Source organism: Martes martes (assembly GCF_963455335.1).
Source record: "Martes martes genome assembly, chromosome: 1".
NCBI classification, from domain to species: Eukaryota; Metazoa; Chordata; class Mammalia; order Carnivora; family Mustelidae; genus Martes; species Martes martes.
In genome coordinates this window covers 98,115,598-98,139,483 of record NC_137888.1, presented here as the reverse complement: position 1 = coordinate 98,139,483, position 23,886 = coordinate 98,115,598, and the positions used below count along the sequence as shown (strand labels likewise).

Below are 23,886 nucleotides of genomic sequence, written 5' to 3'. Positions count from 1 at the left end.
AAAATACACAGGGCAGCCTAAGACATGTGTGATGGTTAATTTTTATGTGTCACCTTGACTGGACCATGGATGCCATATCTGTGATACCTAGACATTATTTCTGTGTGGGTCTATGATGGTGTTTCTGGAAGAGATTAATATTTGAATTGGTAGACTGAGTAAAGCAGATGACTCTTCCTAATGTGAGTGGGCATCGTATAATTCCTGAAGGACCTGTATTGAACAAAAACGCAGAGAAAAGTTAAATTCATTCTGACTGCTGAGCTGTGATATCAGCCTTCTGCCCTGGAAATTCTTGGTTCTTGGGCCTTTAGACTCAAACTGGAATCTGTATCTTCACCTTCCAGGCCTCAGGCCTTCTAAGAAAATCACTGACTGACTGAGTCTCTAGCTCCAGATGGCAGATCATGGGACTTCTCAGCCTCCATATCACATGAACCAATATCTTATAATAAATCACTTTCTGGATATTTACACATATGTATCACCTATCATTTCTGTTTCTCTGGAGAATCCTGACATCATCATATTAAGAATTAATTTTTCAGGTGCTTAGGTGGCTCAGCTGGTTGTGACTGACTCATGATTTTGGATGAGGTCGTGATCTTAGGGTTGTGATATTAAGCCCTGTGTCAGGCTCTGTGCTGGGCATGGGTCCTATTATGATTCTCCCTCTGCCCCTCCCCTCTGCACCTGCACACAAGCACAAGCTCTATCTCTAGAAACAAACAAACAAACAAAAACAACAAGAAGAAAAATTTTAAAAGAAGAGTTAATTGCTCATAGAATCATAAGATAAAATTTAGAAGGAGTTGTTTATGAGAGTCTGATGTCAGCTTAGTACTCATTACTACTCCTTCCTTTACAGAGGACCATTTATAATTTGGTTTCCTAAAAAATATTGCTTTGCTTTGTTTTACATTCCAGAACTTTTAGGATTATTTAAACGTTTAAAAGTTTTAAAATTTTACAGCATATCTATGGTGACAAACTGTTCATTATTTTGTTGGAAAATCAGTGAGAACACACAGTGACCATGCTTTTACTTTATCAAAATATCCTCCATTACTTTGTGTTAGTTCCTCCCTCCAAATGCTTTTAAGATATTTTATCATTAGTTTTCACCAGTTTGATTATGATGTACCTTAATGTGCTTTTCTGTTTTTTTGTAATATTTTATTTATTTATTTGACAGAGAGATAGAGATAGAGCACAAGTAAGCAAAGCAGCAGGCAGAGGGAGAGAGAGAAGCAGCCTCTCTGCTAAGCAGGAAGCCTGATGCAGGGCTCGATCCCAGGACCCTGGAATCATGACCTGAGCCGAAGGTAGCTGCTTAACCAACTGAGCCACCCAGGTGCCCCCTTTAATGTTCTTTTCTATATGTTTGTCCCATTTGTGGCTTGCTTAGCTTTTTGAAATCTTAGGTTTACGGTTTTTGTCAAATTTGAGACATATTTGGTGGTCATTTTATTATTTCTACAAACATCTTCATCTGCTCCCCGTGTCTCTCTTCTCATTCTGAACCACCAGTTCCTATTTTATTATGTTAGATAACTTGACATTGACCTACAGGTCACTGCTGCTCTATTTATTTACCTCTTTCAGTCTTCGTTGTCTCTTTTTTGAGTAAATTATCTTGCAAGATTTTAATTTCATTGACTTTTTTCTTTTGCAGTGTATAATTTACTGGTAATCATTTGAATATGTGTGTGTATACAGATATATATATGTATGTGTGTGTGTATATATATATATATATATATATTTCCCCACATTTCTAGAAGTTCTATTTAGGTTTCTTTAAATAACTTCCATTTCTCTCCTTATCATTTTTCTATTTTCTTTTATAGTTTTGGGCATATAGAGAATATTATGATAACTATTTTAATATGATTATCTACTAATTCCATAACTTTTGTTATTTCTGATTTCCTTCCACTGACTGGTTTTAGTCTAATTAGGTGTCATATTTTCCTGCTCCTATGCACACACACAATTTTTTACTGGATGCTTCACATTGTAATTTTTACATCGTTACATACTAGATTTTCTGGTATTCCATTCAAAAGTGTACTTTGTTCAGGCACGCAGTTAAATTACTTAGGATTGGTTTAATCCTTTTAAGTCTTGCTTTTAGTTTGGTTTGGAAGTTCCCAGAGCAGCCTTTGGCCTAGGATTCATTTTGCTCATTACTGATGAGGACTTTGGAAGATTTCACCCTGAGCATTTCAACTTTTCTCCACTATTCCCATCCCAGAGCATGTTCAGCCTCCTGTTTTCTGGTGACTCTTTTAGTAGCCACCTGAAATTCTACCCAATATATAGAATGTCAGTATTCAGGCAAAGAGTCACGCCTCAGATGTTGAAAGCTGTCTTTGCCCAATATTCTCTTCTCATTACCATTCTTCCCTTTGTATTATGTTTTGGAAATTGCCTTTTGGCAGTAAGCTGGAACAATTATAGGACTTACCTTATTTGTTTCATTTCCCTCAGATATTTAATTTTGCGGTTGCTCATTGTCTAATGTCTCAAAACAATTGTTTCATATAGTATATCCTGTTTTCTAGTTGTTTATGGTGGTAGAAGAATTTCCAAAACAGTTAACACTTTATGAATACAAGCATTAACTGATATATTTATTATTGTTGTTGGACTTCATAGATTGATACTCTTTTTTCTTCTCTGCTGTATTTTTTTCTCTACTAGGTTTTTGGTCTTATTTCCCTGAGAAAATGAAAAGACCTCTCACATTCATTTTAAGACCAATTTTATTTTTACAATCTTATTTTAATTTTCAAGAACTTTTCTTACCTTCTGATTTCCCCATTATATATTTATGAAAATAACATGTTCCCAAATACATCATAATATATTGATTAAAAATTGGGAAGTTTCCCTTTTTCTTTAGGCATTTGTTGGTTTTTATTTCTTTGGCTGTTTCAGGTTTCTCTTAATAGTTTGGTGATTCTTTGTTTTTTCTCTGTATCTAAGGATGAGTGGATGAAGATCTTATTGTGAGCTCTTTTCATCCTGAGTACAGTGTGCAATGGCTTATTTTGCTTAGAGTATGCACATAAAAAAATCAGTCATTCTTTTATGGGACCATTAAATGCCAGAATGCAGAGATCTTTTCATTAGGATAAAAAATCTATACATTTAGCTGTCCCAATTCTCAATTTCTTAAGAGAAGAATCATTTTGGTGGAGCAGAGAGGAACTTCTTATTCTCTGATTCTATTTCACCTATAAATAGTTATTATTGTAAACATATTTTTTAAACTATTGTTTTAAAGTAATGGTGAAGGAGAGAAAAAAAATATCTGTAGTGAATCCACAGCCTTCAACAAAACTTGTTTCTTCTATGGTTTTATTTCCTCAAGGGGTCAACTTAGGTCTTGCAAAAATGGTCTTTGGAACTGTTTAAAGACTGGGTAATAGAAGTGACTTGGTTCATTTTGCAAATCAAATACAGGATACATAAGTGAATGATAGATCTATAGTTGTTTATGAATTCAATGAGAAGGATGAATTTGAATGGGGCAAGCATCTGTGCAAGGTGACTGAGTGACTGAAGGAAAGAAAAATAACTCAGTCACTTCTTCCTTCCTTCCTTTCTTTGTTTCTTCTTTCTTTCTTTCTTGAGAAAAAGCACATGCCAGTGCACAGGCAATTGGGCAGACCAATTGGGCAGACCAACGCTGTGCACTGGCATGTGCTTTTTCTCAAGAGGGACAAAAGAGAGAGAGAGGGACAAAAGAGAGGGAGAGGAAGAGAATCTTAGGGGGGCGGGGCTCAATTTCAAAACCCTGAGAACATGACATGAGCCAAGACCAGCAGTGGGCAGCTTTCCCGTTTAACCAACTGAGCCATCCAGACGCTCCTAGTTGAGTGATTTCTGTACTGATCCAAATGAAAGAACAAGTAGTTTGCAAGATTGGGAAGGGGCATGCAAAGCTAGAGAAACAGAAGTAAGTGGATTCTTAAGACATTTTAAGACATAAAATCACCAGTACTTGATACTGGGTGGGTTGGATGGTGGGTGAGGGAAAAAGTGGTGCCACTGACGAATCCCATGCTTCTATGTTATAAATTGAATGGATAATGGAGCCAGTCACTTAGACAAACAAGAAATCCTAAAAGGAGTATTCATGAGTTGAATTCAGCTGCTTCTGAGCTTAGTTCAGAATGTGAAGAAGATATTTGTGGCTAGAGATAGTAGGCAACGTCTGGGTTGAGAATAGAAGTTTAATAGTTGCTTATAAATATCTTTCCTAAAAGATATGGGCTTAGATATCTCCAGATGTTCTACCAAATATTGTGAGAGGAGAAAGGCACTGGGACTGAACCTTCAGAAATGCCGCACTTAGTATTAAATAAAGGAGGGCAACTCAGAAATAAAGAAAAAGTGTCGTAGATGGGGAAAAAATAAAAATAAAAAACACTGGGCTAATGAATGCTGTCTCATGGAAGCCAAGGGAAAACATTATTCCAAGGAACTAGAAATGTCAAAAGACTTAAGTATCACTGGGGTCATAAAAGATGAAAATTGAAGCATATTCATTAGACACAGTGCCTTAAAGGTAAAAGGCTGAATACATTTCCTGAACCAGATATTCCAGACTCCTGCTTTCCCAGCGTAATTATTCATAATCCATCCTTCTAGTTTTAAAGAGGAGTCCTGGTTTGTACAAGAAATTACAGTTTACCTTGCTTAGAGAACTTACATTGTGACTATTTAAAATTATGTTGAGTGGAGTAATGGGGATTCAAGTCAGATTTTCAAGGAATGAAGTGTTATTGGGAGATTAGGGGAGGGGGACAGTGGTATTTAGCAACTCTGAACAACAAAAAAAGTTCAGTTATGAGGGGGAGGCAAAGTAAGTGCCTGAATAGAGTTACAAATCTGAGAAAGGCTACTGATGTTTGTTGTTGTTGAATTGTCTTTTGTTAAATGAGATTCAATATGTAAAACTGCTCTAATATGCAGGAAGGAAGGAGGAAACTGCATGGAAATAGAGGTCTGTTTGTATGTTTGAAAAAGGAGGAGTGAAATGATCCTGCTGAGAGGAAAGAGGAAAAAGGAGACAAGAGGTTACCGCATATTTGAAGCAAGCAGAGAAGGACGCAAATAGTCAAAGTATCAAGTAGTTCAGGTTTTTAATATTAAATAGGCAGACCAAAACTTTCTGCCCCCTAAATCAGACAGACCAAAACATATCAAATGAAGAACTTTTCCAAAGTCTGACTAAGAAGCTTAAATGCAAAAAGATTTGGAGCTGAAACTGCAGGTAATAATTCTGTGTTCATATACTTCATCCTTCTCACCCTGCCCCCCCAATCCATCACCACCACTTTTCTGGGCTTGTTATCAATTTTGCCTGGGAATCTGGTGGGATTTTTTCCCCCACTTTTTCTTTCTTTTGTTTTTGTTTGGGGAAAAAAGAGAAACCAACTCTTAGATGCTTAATCAAAGACAATCTCAGAGACATAATTCATGGTGGCCCAGAGAATCCATGGAGAACCGACTCATCAGATCCCAAGAAATATAAGAACCCCATGTATTAAAATCATGTGCTGTAAAGCAATTTTGAATAATTTTCCAAAGAAATTCAGGTTGAGATGACTTCATTAATAAGATCTATTTTGGAAAAGAGATGGGAATCATATGTAGGTAAATGGGAGTTATTTGACTGGAAGAATGAAATCAGGTGAGAGGTCACTGAGACATGAGAGAGGATGGCACATGCAGGAAAAATCAGGCCCATCAGCTTGAGTAGAAAAGGGGATGTGGGGAGAGAGGCAGCAAGAACAGAGGAAGAGCAGCAGGAGTGCGAGTCACCGTGCAGGATCTCCGATACCGTCCCAAGGCCCTGGATTTTATGCTGAAGATACTGGAAAACCACCTTCTGTATTTTGATGGAAATCTGTTTGGTATGTACCATATGCAAATTCTCCAACTTAGGGATTTTATAAAATCAAATGGTGTCTGAAATAATAAATAATAAGTAGGTTGCTCTTCATACAAAAATCACAATAAAAAATCATAAGCTTTACCAAAGCTGAGGGAAAAATTAAACAAACAAACAAACAAACAAATTTCAAAGCAGAACATTATGGGAATGCCCTGTACTTTCTCTCCTGTGTGACTTGCATACACTTCTCCCTTTCTCAGTGATGCCATTCTTCCTTTCCTCCGAAGGACTTCTATTCACTCATCAGAATCAAATATTTCTTTTTCTGAGAAACCTTTCTTGGGTTCTAGAAGACTTACTTACTTTTACCCTCTGCTCTCCTGTTATCATTGTTCAGCCTCCATTATAAGACTTAAGGATCCACCGTAGCTATGTGTTCACAGGTTTGTGCTCTCTTAGTTCTGCACTGGGGCTAGCTATTCCGTTGGTTATGGAATGGTATAGGAATTTTACACTAAAGTCATTTCAAGTTTTTATATTAGAGATAGTGCAGGTACATGGCATCCATAGACTAGGAAAAAATTCAAGGGATCTTAAAACATGTGGCTAAAAGAGGTCATTCATGGGAGAATAGAGAGCCGTTTGGAGACTGGGGCAGCCATGATCTGTGTGGACTCTGTCCCACAATGCCCCATATACACCCCTATAATGCTGTCCGCCACCCCCTGATAATACATTCCCCATATACGCCCCCCCAAATACAACCCCTATATACACATTTCAGAGCCTCCTCTGCTAGCTGGATTCCAGTTCCATCTGCCAATAACAGGCACTTGCAAGGGAGTAGAAGTCTAAAAAGTGTGGAAAGTTTTGTTTTTCCATGCTTCTGGTAGGAGAAACAGAGAGTGTGCGGGCTCTTAGACTTCAACCAACTTTGTGCCTGTTCTTGAAGCTCTATGCTCAGTGGCTCCACCACCAGTAGCAACCAAGTTTCCACTTGTCAGGAGAATGTTGGCTCCTGGCTTATCACAGATTTCCTCCATCAAGCTCCTCCAGCCCTAAGGTCATTAGCAGTTTCCTGCAATTACGGATTGCTAAGAAACATTACCTTCATCTTTTGGTTACACTAACCCTTGCAATAATTTTGTAACCATTTTCTTATTTTAAAATCCCCTTCGTTGGGACCCCTGAGTGGCTCAATTGGTTAAGTGTCTGCTAGCTCAGGGATCCTGGGATTGAGTCCCCCATCAGGCTCCTTGCTCAGTGGGGAGCCTGCTTCTCCCTCTGCCTGCCACTTCCCCCTTTGCCTGCTCCCCCTGCTTGTGTGCTTTCTCTGTCTCTCTCTGAGAAATAAGTAAATAAAATCTTTAAAAAATAATGATAAAATAAAATCCCCTTTGCTTGAAATACTCACACCAGCCAGTGCAGGGCGTGGGAGAGCAGATGTTGGTTGGCATGGAATAGGATGGTAGCAGTGCAGACAGAGAAGTGTGCAAGTTTGGGCTGTATTTTGCAGCAGAACCATTACAACTAGCTGATAGACTGGATGTAGGGAGGAAGAGAAATGAAAGGATCAAAGGTGATTTCCACTTTTTGGTTAAAGAGTCTGGTGTGTTTACTGAGATAGGAAAGCAGTGAAGAATTAAAAAAAAAAAAAAAAGGTAAAAAATATAACTGTCCTGAAAGTATGTCTATGAGCATTTAGGATATCAGAAGTCCTTATAAGAATACTTCTGCCTTTATAACATCAGTATGGTTGAAAGGAAGAGAAGAAGGGGCCTGTTCTCATAAAATTGTGTCATTTCAAAAGGCAGGTTAGGTTCATGGTTGTTAGTGTGGCTCCACGATCAGACTGTTTTATTGGGAGTTCATGTTCCATTGAAGATTTTATTTTTAATTCAGAAAACTAATAAGAATTCCATAACCAGCACATATACCCACCATCCAACTGACAAATGAGGATGTAAAGAAATGAGAATAATAACCTAATCTACCACTTTGCTCTTTTATTGTATTGCTTAGATTCCTTTTTGTGTAAAAAAAATAAATAAAACATTATAGTCAAGTTGTATTCTGTACTCCTATCTTTAGCGCTTGTTTCCCACCTACTACCATGCATTAAATTAGGTATTTTTTTAGTCTGTATTTTCATATTTCGTATATATACATACATATATATGTATGTATGTGTGTATACATATATGTATATATATGTATACACACATATATGTATACATACACACACACACACACACCCATGAATAATATATAATTTGGTATATTTTAATTTTACTTCATGGATAGAATAATATATTATTCTGCAGATAGTTTTTTTTTTTCTGCATTTTTTATATATCTATACCTGACTCTACGGTAAACCCCCAGTAAATACTATCATATAGCAAGGTTTTTGAGAAACTCATTTTCCTTTTTCTTTTTTTTTTTTTTTAAGATTTTGTTTATTTATTTGACAGACAGAGATCGCAAATAGGCAGAGAGGCAGGCAGAGAGAGAGGAGGAAGCAGGCTCCCTGCTTGGGCTCAATCCAAGGACACTGGGATCATGACCTGAGCTGAAGACAGAGGCTTTAACCCACTGAGCCACCCAGGTGCCCCTAGAAACTCATTTTCCTTAAAGAGCCTCAACAAAGGCCTGCTGAGATGGGTTTGTATCCTGAACATATGGTGTTCTGCTTTGTCAATACCCTTGCCATACACTGAGTGTGAGTACCTCTGCATCTAGTATTATTACTAGCTAAACTGAAGTGTTATATCCTATGAAGTCCTAGAAGGTCGAATTGTACTAATTGTCATTGCATCCCTCGAGTCTGGTGTGTTTACTGAGATAGGAAAACATTCAAGCACCGGGCCTAGAATTCGTTCGTTGTTAATGTTTGATGAATGAATGAATGAAATCTGCATTATGCGAACAGAGAACACTTTTTGTGTGATAAATATGACAGCCTTTTTTGAGCTAATTTTAGGAAATGAAACTCTTCAGCATGTGAGCTGATAGAAGTACTGTTACTTGATGTTGAAACTTGGCACAACCTGCAAACCTAAATGGCCCAGTATGAGAGCTGCCTGTTGGAGAAAAGAACAAAAGACAAAGAAGAAAATGATAAAACCTTATGGAATGCTATCTGGGCAAGGCTTATTCTTCTTTGGGTGTGATATGCATTACATAAAGGTAATCCACTAAGAATACACATTAACAACTAATATGCAATTTGCATATTTAAAACCCTACATATTTTGTCATAACAAAACACAGTATAGCAATGGTTTTCACCTGTATTTAATATTTTTGAAAAGGTGTTTTAAACATTACCCTTTCACTGCACATACTCACTGCATTTCTGAAGCAGAACGTGTTTTTTGAAAGATGCCTTTATTTCATAGTACTATGTTTTCAATTATGTGCAAATATTTAAGCGACTGAAATATAAAATATTCATTCATATTCTTAAAGTATGTGGTGTTCCAACCCATTTTTTGTCACTCCAGATCACAATATACTTTCCCTTGTAAGCTGCACATTGAGTCATGGGAATAATACATTAAAACATTAGTAAAATAAATAGAAATCACACCTGGGCTAAATATAGAAAGCACTATGTTCCTGATGGGCATCCATGCATCATAGAAATTAGACATTCCAACCTATATAGTAATTTTAAAAAATCGTGGACAATGTCATCAAAATCAACATCATTAAAAATCAGTCACAGCAAAGACAATGACAGTGAAATTTCTGTGTGAAGAAAAGATTTCTGAATCACACGTGATAATCAAATTATTTTGAACAATATTCAATACTATAATAGTTTAGTGCAATTTAGTAATTGAGATACCCCTTGAGAGATACTTGTTTTTAATCAAAGCAAATTTAATTGAAGAGATTGTCCTCCAACTTTATCCTAAGTTAATTTCTAAATCTTACCCTGCTCTTCACTATTCTTAAAGACCATATTATTTTATTGTTTTTTTACAATTTTTTGCAATTGAGACATTTTATTTATGATAGTATTTTACATATCTAAATTTTGCTACACTGAAGGCATGATTAAAAATGTATGGCATATGTTAACATTTTAAACACATATAGGAAACAATTATCAAAATAATGTGCTGATTTTTCTAGAGGTCTACAAAAACAAACTAGCCCTTCAAAGTGTCCTAGAAATCCTTTTTTTTTCTTTTCTGAATATAGTCTACTCATATTCTCCAAGTAACAAGTTAAAATGTGTGTGATATATTTGCCACTAAACCTTTCTGTGTGAAATGTAAACACTAAATTACCTAATAGAGTCCTATCTCAACTTCTAAATGGAATTATTTATAACCTCTTTGGAATATAATTAAATGAGCTACACTTAACCATCTGGGTATTTTGCTTCCTACAGACAATTTGCAATGGTATGGTAAAATATTTTGTTTGCTTGTTTGTGTGTTTATTTCTTATTAAACAGGTATGATAAAACTGCTTTTGTAATCACATTTTTTTCTTGACTTTCAGCGTAAGGTAGTCCATGTGCAGCAGCCTGATGTAAAGATAAAGAAATAATAATTATTAATAGGAATAAAACAGTACCGCAAATATAATGAAAGCATGACTCGACAATGGCTAAGAATTTCAAAAGAGGAAACACACTCTGAGAATATTCATCTGCATAGTAACATATTGACTAAGATTCTTTAAAGAAAGAATTATATACTTACTGAGCAGACCAGATAATTAAATAATTACACATTTTGATTGAAAAATATATGTAGTTCATTAAAACAGAGACTCTAACTTCACATCTCTAGCTAAGCTTCTATTCAGATGCCAAGTCTGTACTTTAATTAGAACAAAAGACCGACATTAACTTCAATGCAACATAATAATTCATAATAATGATTGTATATTAATCTCTTGAGCTTGCTGGAATATAGCACATGACATATGGCATAGTACAGACACCTGTGTAGTTCTCTGGGGACTGAGGTGGTACATATTAATTAGCCCCTGGGAAATAAAATGTTACCTTCTGAGAAAAGCTACCTCAGTGGTTATTGGCTTACGGCATCAAAGGAAGTAGAGGGAATACTGTTAGGATCTGTCTATACTCATTAAAACATTGTCTAGATGTGAGCACTGGATCAACTGTTCCTGAATTAATTCTTGACAGCATCCTGCTTAAGAAATTAGAGTAGCCATGCATTTCCTTGGCTTCAGTGATTGGGTTTTGGCTGAAAACATCAAAATTACCATTTTGGTTACAGAAAATTATATAACTGTATAATCTAAACATGGGGTAATCTAACCAGAAGCATATTAAAATTCGAAGCAGCTCCTTTTTCTTGAATGCTACCTGAAAGTGCCTCAGTTTAATCCCTTGCTTTGTAAATTTAGATACAATCTGAATATGAGATTAGAAATGTCCTTACGAAAAATGTTACTTCATAATAAGCAAGGTCTCCCAAGTATGCTAAATCACGTCAGTGTATACCTTCAAAGTAGAATGGAAAGGAATTATGGAAATAAAGCTCCGGCTGATTAACAGATAAATATATATTGAGATGAATAGATCCTAAATACTCTAATCCCATTGCTAGAGTATATCTAGAAAGAGAAAACAGGAAATTGAGTGAATATGGTGATGACCAGAAAAGGTTACATTTTAAAGATTTCTTTTCCAACTGTCCTTTCAAGTTCTTGTCACCTGTAATTCTGAATTGCATAAAACTCACTTAACTGAAAAGTATTTATACATGAAGTTTTAAACATCATTCAGAATAGCAGGTTCTGAGGCTGTTTTAAGCCCATAATTTAAATTTATGCAAGAAATACCGATTCACTAGAAGCTAGGCAGAGTATTTCTTTTCTCAAATAACACATTGTTTGTTTAGCTTTCCCTTGGGTTACATTCATGATCTTGTGATGGAACAGTTATGTTGCTGATATATTTATTGGAATATGTGGTTCCATTTCCCTTCCACCCAACATGTGGATTGGCAGTTTAAAATAATTCTTTTCTACTAGGAGAATGTGTGGCTAAGGCACATTTAAATTGCCTATTAAACCAATGAGATGACAATGTGCTACCCTCAGAGAAAGCTTAATTTTTGGAGTAATTAATTACACATTCCACAGAATGTCTCTTGAGAACATTTTTGGCTAGGTCTACCAATTTATTGTGCAAATAATTATAGTTTCTCATTGGAGGCAAAGTTGCTGATTCATTATTAGGCAGATGCTAACAGATCATTGTTTATTTTATTTTCATGCACCTATTTTTTCAATGGGGAAATCTACTGTGCCGTGTGTGTGTGTGTGTGTGTGTGTGTATTGTGTGTGTGTGTGTATTTTAAAAAGTCAATTAGTTTTTCTGAATCTTTAAGGATGATATAAAACTATGGTTGTAAATCCCAGCACCTGCTCTTCTTTTTTTTTCAGCGAAATTATACAGGCATTTCGAGGAGGAAATTGTGAAATATGTGGCTTCTCGTCTCTTTTTATGTTGTTTCATCTAGTTACCATGATATTTTACAATGGTACACTTATTTTTAATGCTTTTATAGATAGCTTCTAATTTATCTACATACGCCTACCATTGCTAGGGTGGGCCAACATCATAGGGAATGATGTAAACTGTTTCTTCAAACTCTTTAATTAAACTAGTAAAACGGCAGGCTAACACAGTTTGATCAGTTGTGCAGAAACACATTAAAATTTTCAGTTACATCACGTTCTATAACCAAAAAATTCTTCTGATGTTTTCTGCAGCACTCAGTGTGAGGAACACGGGACTGAATACCAGAGAACCCAGCAGGGAGACACTTCAGCCATTTTTATTAGCTGTGGAATTTTGGACAAGTCGCTCAACCAAATGTCTTCATTTCTAAAATGGGTTACCGTGGGGGTTCAGTTAGAAGAAACAAATGTGTGAAAAAGTCTATAATACTGCCTGACATGTAGTAGGCACAGATGTTAGCTGTGTCTGCATCCTTTTTTTTTTTTTTTTTTTTGAGAGAGAGATGCAATGGTTTCTCTCTGTCTCTTTTCTTCTAATGGTGCCATTAACAGCAAAGTTTTAGGTCCTTCCTGTTATCGTGACTCTTTATTTTATTTACATATATTACCAAGTAATGTTTCTCAAGACCCAGGATCAATGTAGATTAGAAATTCTTAAACTTCAGTGTACTTGAATATTATCTGAGCAATCTTGCTAAAGATGAGCATTCCTAGGCCTCACTCCTCCAAAACCATATTTTGGGAACTACTGAGTTAGACTGCTGATTTAATACAAAGCTAAAACGTCCTCTCTTAGAAGCATTTTACTCAATGTTCTCCTTCCTGGTGTCATGTAGAGACTCTCTCCATTTCTCCCAAGTACCCAGTCTTAGTGTCCTTTTCCTGGGTTCCCTGTAGGAACAGGGAACTATAGACAGTTCCGTCTATAGTCAGAGAATGAACGAACCCTTAATTAAAAGCAGTGATTCCATCCCATATAGCCTCTGGTTAAATTGCTAGTTACATAGAATGCACTGGGAAAAAAACATCTGTAGCCCTAGCACCTCAGGGAGAGAACTGGACATATTGCATGAAAAAGCAGAGAAACTTAAATTCCAGTTTTTTTTAGTTTAGTGTTTTTGCTACTAACTAACCCATGGACTATATTATGTTGCTAATCACTTTGGCTTCACTCACTGCCTCTGATGAGAGTGACAATGCTTTCCCTGGCTAAGGATAATTTCCTAGGGCTTAGACCAGAATGTCTCAGGCTTTCTTTTCATGCAACCTCTGCTTTTCCACAAAGGGCAGTAGCTCACGCATACCTTTCCTGAACCCAAATTTAAGTGGTGAATGTATGCCATATTTTCTTGGGAGAGTAACAATTTGTGACTCATTGTGCCCTGGCACCATTCTATAAACGAAGGATTGTGAGAAGTACCAGCCACCCGGATATCTCCGCAACAGTGTGAACCTACTATCAATTCACCAAAAACACTTGTAATTAATTTGCATAGGATTTTATTTACTTGGATTTGTTAAGGAAAAAAAAATTTAAATGATATAAATTTAGAGGAACACCATAGCAGTGATGTTCTAGTTAAGAGGTTTGTTGTAGTCGAAGATCTAAAGCAGCATCTATAGAATTAGTGGACATCCGTTTTAATTATAATTTACTTTCTTCACATAATCTCTTAAATAGACTGATAAAAACACACTAGCACATAGTTAATTTTAGCTTTTTTTTTCAAATAGCAAATATATAATCTAGAAGGGATAATACATAATGTTGAGATTTTTATCTATGCAATGTGGTTTACATAGGTATGCAATCTTTAGACAAAAACGTACAAACATGTATTTTGTGCTCTCGACAGTCTTACAGACTAGGGAGTGAGTTTCCTTAGGATTTTGTTTTCAAATGATAAACTACCAAACTAATGATTATTTGCTTTTGCTTGCTTTAAATTCAGCTTCAACTTCAAAATGTCGTTTGGTTTACATTAACTTCAACTATAACGAAGAACTAGAAGGAACACATGAAAGCTTGATTAAATATGGAGGATCCTTCGGGAGAAAGCATTCTCTTATTTGGCCCTGAACAGTGTTTGTGTGTGTCTTTCCCCTCTGTTCTGCTATTGATTTCTGTGGACCAGAAATCAGGGCACTGACACTGAGGCACGCAAGAAGCTGGTCCTCTTAGCTTTTCCTTGTAGATTCTCCTCAACATAGGAAATATTTTCAAACAAGCACACTGGTTTCAAAAAAAATGTGTAAGGTAGTTTCATTTGTCACTTAAAAATACGTGCACACAGGCAATTCATAGGAAAATGGATTTCTGCTTGAATTATCCAGCTAATTGCATCAATTCTCCTCTTTGCCTTGAGCATATCAACATTACTTATGATAGGAACAGCTGACCCTTATAAATCAATTAATCAATACTGATTAATTCTTTCCCCTCAACTGTAGCTTTTCTTTAAACCAAGAGTAGGTTTACGCTTATCCATAAAAACTGGAGACTTCGACATACAAGCATTGGCTGTAATGTTGCTCTGGTGGAGTATCTACAAAGGGAAGTGTGTCTGGGTGTTGTGTTAGGTGGAGACAATTCACATAAAATATACTGAGGGTACATTTCCTAAGGGAAATTACTTTATTCAATACCAAAAGAACATTTCTAAGGATAAAGCTCAAAGTATAAACTGTCACCTAACAGACAGAATGTTGGGCTTCTGGGGAAATAGTGGATGCTGGGGCCATTTCATGACAATGTCAATATGAAAAACTTCATTTTCCACATGAGAGAAGAACTGAAGTGTGGGAAAGACACACTCTTGTAGTAAAGTAACACTGTATTTTCTGCATAAAATTAGAAGTATGAATATTTGCTACACTTTCATCTTAGTCACAATGAAGGATAAAGGAGGAAAAATATCAAAAGCCTCTTCACAGAATTAAGAAGTTTTCCATTGATCAAACAACTATTTCTTTCATTGTAAGTCCTTTTTGTCAGTGGCAGAAATAGCAATTTGATGCTTTTCAAGATAGTTTGGGTTTTCAAAGAGAAACTTTGCTACTTTCCTGTGGAAATTACATGGTTTTCTGTTAAAACTGCCTTACAGGAAGGAGTTTCAGAAAAAAATACAAGAAGGAATAGCGATGCAAAATGCTTTCATTTTAGAGTAGCTGGGTTTCAGTGCTTCCAACAGAACCAACAGAAGAAGAAATCAGAAATATTTTCTCCCTCATAAGACATATATCACTCCTGAAATTTGTACAAAATCAACTGAAGCAAATTAGGGGTTTCAAAGCTAGTCACCTTATAAGTTGTTAGGAAAAAATTTGCATTTAAATTGCTCTGTGCAGCTACTTTGAGATTTTCCCCTGGAATGTTTATGGCTCTTTTTTTCATTAATACTTAAAAAATACAATTTCATAACCAGTGTATTACTACATCTAGTTGTATTACGAACAGGCACTTCATTTCATAAAATAGAAACATTCAAAGTGGTTTTGGTCGACCAATCAGTCAGTCGGAATACTTGAATTCTTCATATTGAATACTTACTAGTGAAGTTAATCTGAAATCATATCAACTCTCCATTTCTATTACAGAAACTAGGTCATTAATAGCTTCCATTCCTATATGTTTTAACTTCCATTCCTATATGTTTTATCCCTAGGAGTGAAGATTGTCCAGAACATCTTGGAACTTTTCCCCCCACATATTTTATATATACAAAAATACAGCAGATTTCTTTTTAACAGATAAATCTTAAGGATTATTTCAATAACTTGCTTTGACATATTCAGAGATGTCGATATAAGAAAATATTAAATGTGCAAAATGCTCTTTTATATGTACATTTAAAAACACGATGTCATAATAGCTTTAGACTTGTATAAAAAGTCACTGGAGGGAAAGTCTTCAATGTCAGAAAATCCGGTTAGATTAGAGCTTTTGCTTGAGAAATTGTAAACAAACTTTTTAAAATGCTGGGAGTTTACTCAGTTCTTTCCAGCCAAGACATCCTCGAACACATCAAGTCCTGCTTTGAAGTAAACCTGAGCTGAATTAATGCTGTACAGCACCTCTGACAGGGCTTCTTGAAGGCTCTCATTTGAGGCAAGTAACTGGCAGCGCTCCTGTGCCTCCAGGAGGATTGAAAACTGGCTTGTCTTCTCATCAAGGTGGTACAGGATATTTCTAAAGAGAAATAAGGAATGTGTAAATGTCGTAGGCACGATGCTCTTTTCATATCGAACATCATAATAACTATTTCCAAGAAATAGTGACATTTGCAGTAAATGAAGAAATTATAAAAATACCATATCATCATTTTCCAACCTCTCATGAATTGAATGCAGACATGGGTCATCAAGTTTCCTATAGTGATAAGAGATAATTAGACATTATATGCCCCCTCATGGAAGTGTACAATACTATCTGTGAAATAGAATGAAGTAGTTTTGCTGAAAAAGTTGAATCTGAATCTGATGAAGCTTCTAAATCTAATTGTTAATAAATACAAGAGACAGAGAAATACCTTAAATGATGCAATGATGTGTCATTAGCAAATGGGAACCGTGGGAAACTCTGTAGGACAAATCACCCCTGCTTATTCCACAAATAATTGCAATAAAAAATAGGTGAAGGAAAACCTCCAGACTAAGGTTTGCCAACCTCGGGCTCCTTGACATTTGTGGCTGGGTGATTCTTTTTTGTGCAGTTGTCCTATGCATTACAGGATGTTTAGCAGTATCCCTGGCCACCACCCACTAGACACCAGTAACTCTCTCGTTTGGTTGTGTCATTGAATTCAGGCTGCTGTAACAGAATATCAACACTGAGTGGCTTGACCAGCAAAGGTTTATTTCTCACAGTTCTTAGGCTGGAAGTCTGAGACCAAGGTGCCAGCATGGCTAGGCTCTTGGTTGGAGTCTTCTCCCTGTTTCCATTCTCACAAGTCCCTCCATGGTGCGCACACACAGAGAGAGAGAGAGAGAGAGAGAGAGAGAGATCCTGTGTCTTCTCCTCATTTTATAAGGGCATTTGTCCCATCACGAGGGCCGCCCCTCCATGAACTCATCTAACCTTAATTAGCTCCCAAAGTCCCCACCTACAAATACCACCATGTTGGGGTTAGGGGTTTAACTCATAAATTTTGGGAGGATACAAACATTCAGTCCATAGCAGTTGTGAAAACCAAAAATGTCTCCAGACTGCCAAAACTGTCCCTGACAGGGCAAAATTGCCTCTGATGGACAGCTACTGCTTTAGACCAAAAGAAACATTATCAACCAGTCATGAAGTATAGACTTAACCAGACTTTTACTCAAACTGTTTAAAGAATGAGAAGCAGTGCAAAATTGACTACTAATTGGAGATTTGTTAATATTAAGGAATTGTTAATATTTTAGGTGTGATGATGTTATCATCGGTATATTTTCAAAAAGTGTCCTTATTTTCTAGAAATACATAGAGTAATATTGCAAATGAATGATTATATCATGTCTAGGACTTTACTTCAAAACATTTGGGAGGAAAAAGGGGACTGGAGCCATGGACAGTATAGATGGAACACGATTGACCATTAGTTAAAAATTGTTGAAACTGGATAATAGAATGTATTATACATTCTCTCTTCTTTTGTATATATTTGATATTTAGAATACTATCTTCTCATAAGTGTGGAGTGTATATTAAATGGTTCCCTGAAATTTATCCAAATTTCTTAGAAAGAAGAATTTGGCCTTTTATCATTGATAGATAGAAAGAGATGCATTTTGGCAGAGAACTATGGATTATTACATCATTTGATTTATTCCTAGCCCAAACTAGCTGAAATTCCATGGTCTGATGAGAGAAGCAGATATAAATAATTAAAATACAGGTGTCTATCAAATTAAAAATGAAAGGTATAGTGATAACAGATGCAGTGTTGCCATTGAAAAGGGTCAGAAAATATTTCACAATAGAGAATATTTGAGCATCTTCTTGAGTGACAGGTTACAAAGTTTTAGGCAAGGAAACAAGGTGGAAAGCAGAAACAGCACCCTATGCAGGAGGGATAGTATATCCAAAGGTACACATTTCTAAAATAGTTTGGTCTGCCCAGTAAATCAGTGTCAGTGCTTCTGTATGAACAATGTGCAAGGCCAGCAGGCAGCTATAGAGGAGCTGGGAGAGGAAATCCAGCCATCCTAGTGACCCTTCCATACCAAGTGAAGGACATCTCACTTTTTCTGAAAGGCATAAGAAAGCAGTGAAAGGTTTTAAGCCAAAGAGAAAGGTTATGAGATTTTATTTGGCATGATCACTTTGTAATATAAAGCCTGGAGGACCACTTAGTCCAGATGAAAGGTGACAAAGATGTGAGTTACACAGTGATGGTTAATTTTGAAAAGATGATGGACCATGGTACAGATTTAACTAACTTATACTTTCCCTGACACTAACCTCCACTTAGAGAGAGTTCTGAATTCTTGTTTTCTATCTCCTCCAAACTCCTCTACCTCAGCTTCTCCCAAACTTCCCACTTTGTATTCTGTGGTTTACGTAATCTACCTAATCACTCATGCCAGAACCCTGCAAGTCATCTCTTTTCCATATGTATCTAACTGGTCTCTGACCATATTGACTTCCCCATCTTTTCAGTGTCTTTTCTTCTCTGCTATGTGACACTGCACCCTATATTTGCAAGGATATGCTATGATATCATTGCTTTCACACCAGGGTTGAGAAAAACATTACTTCTTTATCAGGTCTCATTTAGTGTTGTGAATACAGGAGATCTTCAGTCATGGTGATTTAATTACCTAAATTTTTATCAGGCTTAGTTCAGTGATGGGAACTTAGTAGATCCTCAATCATATTGGTATAAATTACATCAATCCACTTTGTTTTGCATTTTAAGCATTAAATATTTAAGAATAAAACTGTCTTAAATTTCTGTCTTTGGAGAAAAATTTAAGGGGCGTCAGGGTGGCTCAGTGGGTTAAAGCCTCTCCCTTCGGCTCAGGTCATGATCCCAGGGTCCTGGGATCGAGCCCCGCATCGGGCTCTCTGCTCAGCGGGGAGCCTGTTTCTCCCTCTCTCTCTGCCTGCCTCTCTGCCTACTTGTGATCTCTCTCTGTCAAATAAATAAGTAAAATCTTTAAAAAAAATTTAAGTTGACAGTAAGTACATAGTGGGAGGCAGTAGGGCAGAAGACCCTTAAACTCAGAAGCTATTTCATTGAATTTTTCAAAACAGATAATTTAAAATGAGAACTATCCCTAATAATCCAAGATCCTTGACTTTTGTGCCTATGAGTAAACTAGGCATTATACAAATTAAATAGAGCAGAGCAAGAAAGGTACTTTCTAGATTCCAAATACTCTTAAATTCAGGTATAAAATTTGTATTAAGAAACATATATTCCCTGAATATGGGAGGGAGAAAAACATCTTCCAAATGGAGTGGCAAATGGATCATGTATAATTCTCTGGTCCACAAATTGTACTCTGAGAAAAATTTGGATCTGTTTCCACAATTAGAACACTCTTTTTAAAACAGAGATTTCCCTTCTGCCACTTCCATAGTATTCATAAAATTAAAGAGATTGTCAGAAGAAGCCATTCAACCATGCTAATATAATCATGTAACCCATTATACATGTACATACATACAGTATCCATATGTACATGTTCCTATGTGTAAAAGTTTTTATTTTATTAAAATAACTTAAAATAGTGAGAATTAGTGAAATACCTAATTACAGTTTCCCTAAATATTAGTTTTACTACTTTCACATCATTAAGGAGGGTAGGAAATAAAAGAAACCAAATAATACAGAGGAATATTGATACTACCATGGAATTTTTCCAAATAGAGATAAAATTGCCTCAGATAGTCACATGTATTCTCCTACCTGCCACAGTCTATACAAAAGTTACTTTTTTCATCTTTACATAATCTTTTTCAATTGCCATTTTTAAAAAAGGAGTGGGTTTTTAGTGTCAGGATACCTACCAAATGTGTGTGTGTGTGTGTGTATGATAAAGGAAAATTACTTAATAACTGAGATCTTTTGAGGATAAAAAGTTTAAAATATATTTAATTATTCAATCAATTAAAAGTACTCTTTTATAGATAACATACTGTTTGCAATAAGAATAACTAAATTAGTATAATAGAATAGTTTTAAGTTCTCTCCTTCTACTTCATAAGTTTTCTGTTTAACTATAAATAGTCCATGGCAAATATATTTCCAGAATGTAAGAGTGCAAAAGATATTTTGAAAAGCTATACCAAATACTTCCCATTCCTGAAAGGCATATTGTTAAGCATGCTGACAAACAAAAGTATTATAATCTCCATTATCCAGAACTGCCTCTTAAATTAGTTGAATGAGTGTAATTAATATATTATGGGGAACATGTTTAATAATTTTTATACTAGTATAGTGACCTTTCCACATTTTCAAAATCTACTGGCACAAAATACAGTCCTACATATACATTCTATGGTTATTAAATGTTAAATATTATTAATATTAAATTTAATGATAAGATATTAATAAAACATGCTCATAAAAGGTTACAAGATTAATCCCTCAGTGACAATTCATTTAATCATGAGCACAATCTCTAATACATATATATATGTATATATATATATATATCTCTAAAATTTTGGCATAATTACTATAAAGTATCTAGAAGGGTAATAAGGTAGAGGAATAAAAAAATATCCTTAAAAGGATGTTTAGGTCTAAAACACAAGAAATATGATTTCTCTCTCTTTTTTTTTTAAACTGGAAAGCAATACATGTACTTCTTAAAGACCAATGCAATAGAGTCTGTAGTGTGCCAACATTTGCTTTTTCTGAGTAGTAAGCAACACAGTAACATACTTTTATAATGACTATAAACAAGCCAAGTGAATAGAAATGGATCCTTTTTTGGTTTGTGAAATTCCACAAGGAGCTAAACACATTTCCATATGCTACATGATTCAAGTAGTAAGCTGTGGCAAGCTATTATGTAAGATAAACACTCATATCCATTTCTACCCAAATTGGATACAAATCAGCATAAAACTACAAATATTGAGATTCTACTTGAAGATAAGTAACCAGATTCTTTCATCATAATGTAAGAGAAAACTTTCATTTTGGGGAGCTGCTGATATAGCTTAAGTTAGTTGATCTTTATTGTGATAGAAGTATTTTTACCTGGATAGATTGCTTTATCTTATAAACAAATTTGGGATAACAAAAATATCTTTTTAAAATTTTCATGAGAAAAATAATTTTTCCTCCTGATTTCCAGAAGAAGCTCCTATCTTTCTTTTGTGTACTAAATGTGTACTGTTTTTTTTAAAGATTTTATTTATTTATTTGACAGACAGAGATCACAAGTAGGCAGAGAGGCAGGCAGAGAGAGAGGAGGAAGCAGGCTCCCCGCTGAGCAGAGAGCCCGCTGCAGGGCTCCATCCCAGGACCCTGGGATCACAACCCGAGCCCAGGGCAAAGGCTTAACCCACTGAGCCACCCAGGCACCCTTAAATGTGTACTATTTAGCTTTCCACTTATATAAAATAAATTTCTGTATTTGGAACCCTTTCTCAAAAAAGTATCCTCACAGTATTTTAGTTTTAATATTTGGATGGAAGACAAAAATCAAAGCCCAGCCATGTTTTTACATTTCATCACATACATTTTCATGTATTTCTTAGTTCTCAGAACTTTCTTACATAGTCAATCATTAACTCTAAGTACCCCCAGATCATTCTTGGGGAGACAAAACTACTATACCATTTTTAATATGCAAATGATTCTTGCCTTTGAAAATATTTTAAATTAGATCAGTGATTCTGGTGGAAGCTTCTAAGCCAAAAGCTCTTTGTTTTCTCATAAGTCTCCAGAATTAAATCTCAAATAAATGGAGTTAAAAGATTTCAATAACATATCCTATATCAGGGGCACCTGGGTGGCTCAGTGGGTTAAAGCCTCTGCCTTTGGCTCAGGTCATGATCTCAGGGTCCTGGGATCGAGCCCCGCATCGGGCTCCCTGCTCGGCAGGGAGCCTGCTTCCCCCCTCTCTCTGCCTGCCTCTCTGCCTACTGTGATCTCTGTCAAATAAATAAATAAAAATCTTAAAAAAAAAACATATCCTATATCAGAGTACTCAAATATGTCTTGCTTTTCTCAATGATGGGTCTTATTTTTCAGCTTAAAGTAGACTGGGAATTGGCAAATAACCAGTCAAAAGGCACATGTCTGGAAGGAAAATAGGATGGAAGGAAAGTAAGAAAATACACTTGAAAAGTTTCCATGTTAACAGTCTACCTTTTATAACCACTAAGGAATTATATTCCTTAATGAACCATTCCTGCTCTTACATACACCTGCTTTAGTCTACTTCAGAAAGTTACCTTGTAGAGAGAATGGACTGTGTTATTAATTCAATAAATCACCATCTTATTTGCATACACACAACATGTATCTCAGTATGGCATGTAGAGACATCAGACCTAATTAAAATATTATTTAATTGAAATCATTTTTGTAGTTATCATGTTTAAAATAACATTAATTCCACCCTCATGCCTATCTTCCCTCATCTGTAACAATTTGGATCTTATAAATGTAATTCATACAGTCATCCTGACCCACACACAACACAAAGAGACTACTAAAAGGAAAGTGTAATACATTATTGATGACACTAATGAAATTACAACATACATCACTCATTTTAATGGGTCTGTTTCAATGACACATCACGGTGACCAGGAAAGAGCAGTGCCAAACTCAGAAACCTAATTAATAACTCCCGTAGCATCACTGAAGGAGACGAAGCATCTTTACTCAACTGACAAATCTTTCCCATTCAGCTAAGGCAAAGGAAAACCGAAGAAAATGAATTTTGAAACACAGGGAGCTAAAGTCTTCATGAGTCATTTCCTTGTGTGTGAATTAGCAAATTAATGATGGAAACGATGACTCTCTTTCAAATGTTCCTTCTTATATCCATAAATGGTCACAGGATGCCATCCATCTTAAACTTGAGTTAGCATTCATTATACTTCATGTTGAGAAACTTCTAAATGAAATCACAGCAAATAATAAACTATGTCTTTCAAAACTGGGTATGCATACTGCATGTGGAGAAAAAAAGTCCAGCTCAAAATTTACAATTGTGGCTAATTCTTTTTAATTATTATACTAACTGTACTCCATAGTTAACAGTGGATTGCTGTAGGTATATCAACATTAGGAAAGACCATTGACTTGGATACTATGTCCATGAGAAGTCACAACATACATGGCTACACTACTTATAGTACAGATATCTTTCAACAAAATTTGAATTTGGTCTATACTTGCAAAAGCAGAATGAGAATTAGGACCTTTGTGATATCATCAAGCCACAAACTCACTCCATAGACAATTGAGAATGAAATAACATGTGTAGATTGTTTACAA

At 35.7% G+C, this 23,886-nt stretch overlaps 1 protein-coding gene across 3 annotated transcripts in view; it reads right to left on the bottom strand.

The window, feature by feature from the left end:
* Positions 1-10,113: 10,113 nt before the first annotated feature.
* The window catches only part of NAALADL2 (N-acetylated alpha-linked acidic dipeptidase like 2), a 1,359,315-nt gene continuing 1,345,542 nt past the window's right edge, over positions 10,114-23,886 (bottom strand). For 2 of the 3 annotated variants that reach the window (XM_080802354.1, XM_080802353.1), the window contains one exon: positions 12,925-16,619. In XM_080802354.1, coding sequence (XP_080658480.1) covers positions 16,421-16,619 — 199 coding nt within the window. In that variant the 3' untranslated portion in view covers positions 12,925-16,420. Of the gene's footprint in view, positions 10,455-12,924; positions 16,620-23,886 lie in introns of those variants that run through there. The other variant, XM_080802355.1, reaches the window with a different exon arrangement.